The sequence below is a fragment of the Acanthisitta chloris genome, unplaced genomic scaffold (genome assembly GCF_000695815.1).
Source record: "Acanthisitta chloris isolate BGI_N310 unplaced genomic scaffold, ASM69581v1 scaffold13774, whole genome shotgun sequence".
NCBI classification, from domain to species: Eukaryota; Metazoa; Chordata; class Aves; order Passeriformes; family Acanthisittidae; genus Acanthisitta; species Acanthisitta chloris.
Window position 1 is genome coordinate 3,966 of NW_008669933.1, and position 1,059 is coordinate 5,024.

General features: G+C 44.4%; 1 protein-coding gene across 1 annotated transcript in view; it reads right to left on the reverse strand.

Moving 5' to 3' along the window:
* Positions 1–901: 901 nt before the first annotated feature.
* Positions 902–1,059, reverse strand: part of RNF10 (ring finger protein 10) — a 12,788-nt gene continuing 12,630 nt past the window's right edge. The window contains exon 15 of the mRNA XM_009073509.1: positions 902–1,056. Coding sequence (XP_009071757.1) covers positions 1,025–1,056 — 32 coding nt within the window. The 3' untranslated portion in view covers positions 902–1,024. The remainder of the gene's footprint in view (positions 1,057–1,059) is intronic.

Genomic DNA, 1,059 nt, shown 5'->3' on the forward strand with positions numbered 1-1,059 from the left:
TTCTTTTCTTGCCTCCCTTTTCCTCTGTGAAGAATTAAAATGATACTGTCATTCTTCTCATGGAACAGGAACATAACACACAAATGACAAACAATCTTCCCTAGCCTAAACACCTTCTACAACACTCCCTATCCACCCACTGAACATCAGGTAGTTTAATTTCAACAAAGATTACTTCAGATAAACTAAGGGAGACTCCATCACACCTAAAACACACTGATCGTGAAGTTGCTGCTGCAACTGCAGATCCCAGGACTGCCAGTGTGCAGCAGTTTGCCTTTCCAACAAGTATTGCTTTCACCCATGTCCAAACAACACTACAACTGGAGCAGATACTCAACTCAACTCCAATGAAACTCCCAGGCCCTCCTGTCCAACTCTCTCCATGATCCAGTGCAGTCTCCAAACAGAAGCCAGAGCTAAACATCAGAACTGATCACTACAAGTGAGTTCTATCAGCCAGCACCAGGCTTGGATGTTGAAGTTCATCTTAATTTGTTTCATACTCCCTAACTTGAAATTTCAGCTAGCAGTTACCTCGTTATTTTGGTCAAACTGAAGAGGTAGTTCAGCAGCTCAGGTATTTTTCAAAGCTTCTTTGAGATAAAGTTTAATTTAAGTTCCAGCAGAGACATGGCACAGACGATTGTCAAAAGCCATCTCTGTCCTAACAGGATTCTTTGCTAGCTGGAGATCTCAGTTCCCACTGAGAGGCTGCTTCAAGCTGACAGAAGCCCTAGTCAAGCTGTTCAGAAACCACAACCTGACGATTTTCAGAACTGTTCTGTGGCCAATTTTTGGTCCCCAAAACTGCTGCTCTCACTTCTCCCAGAAGAAGAAGGGGAAATACTCTGGGTTTTTTCACTTCAGAAAGTTTTCATGCATTTTCCCATGCCTTTTACCTGACAAATGATCAGCTGTGGACGGTTTGTCCAGTTTCAGGAGGGCTGCCTCAATAGCTTGGCTGAAGGAATTCTGGAAGCTGGGCACAGGGATACGGTCAGAGCTGTCACTTTCTCCATCACTATCCACTGGCACAGGGAGTGCCAGAGAGTTCTC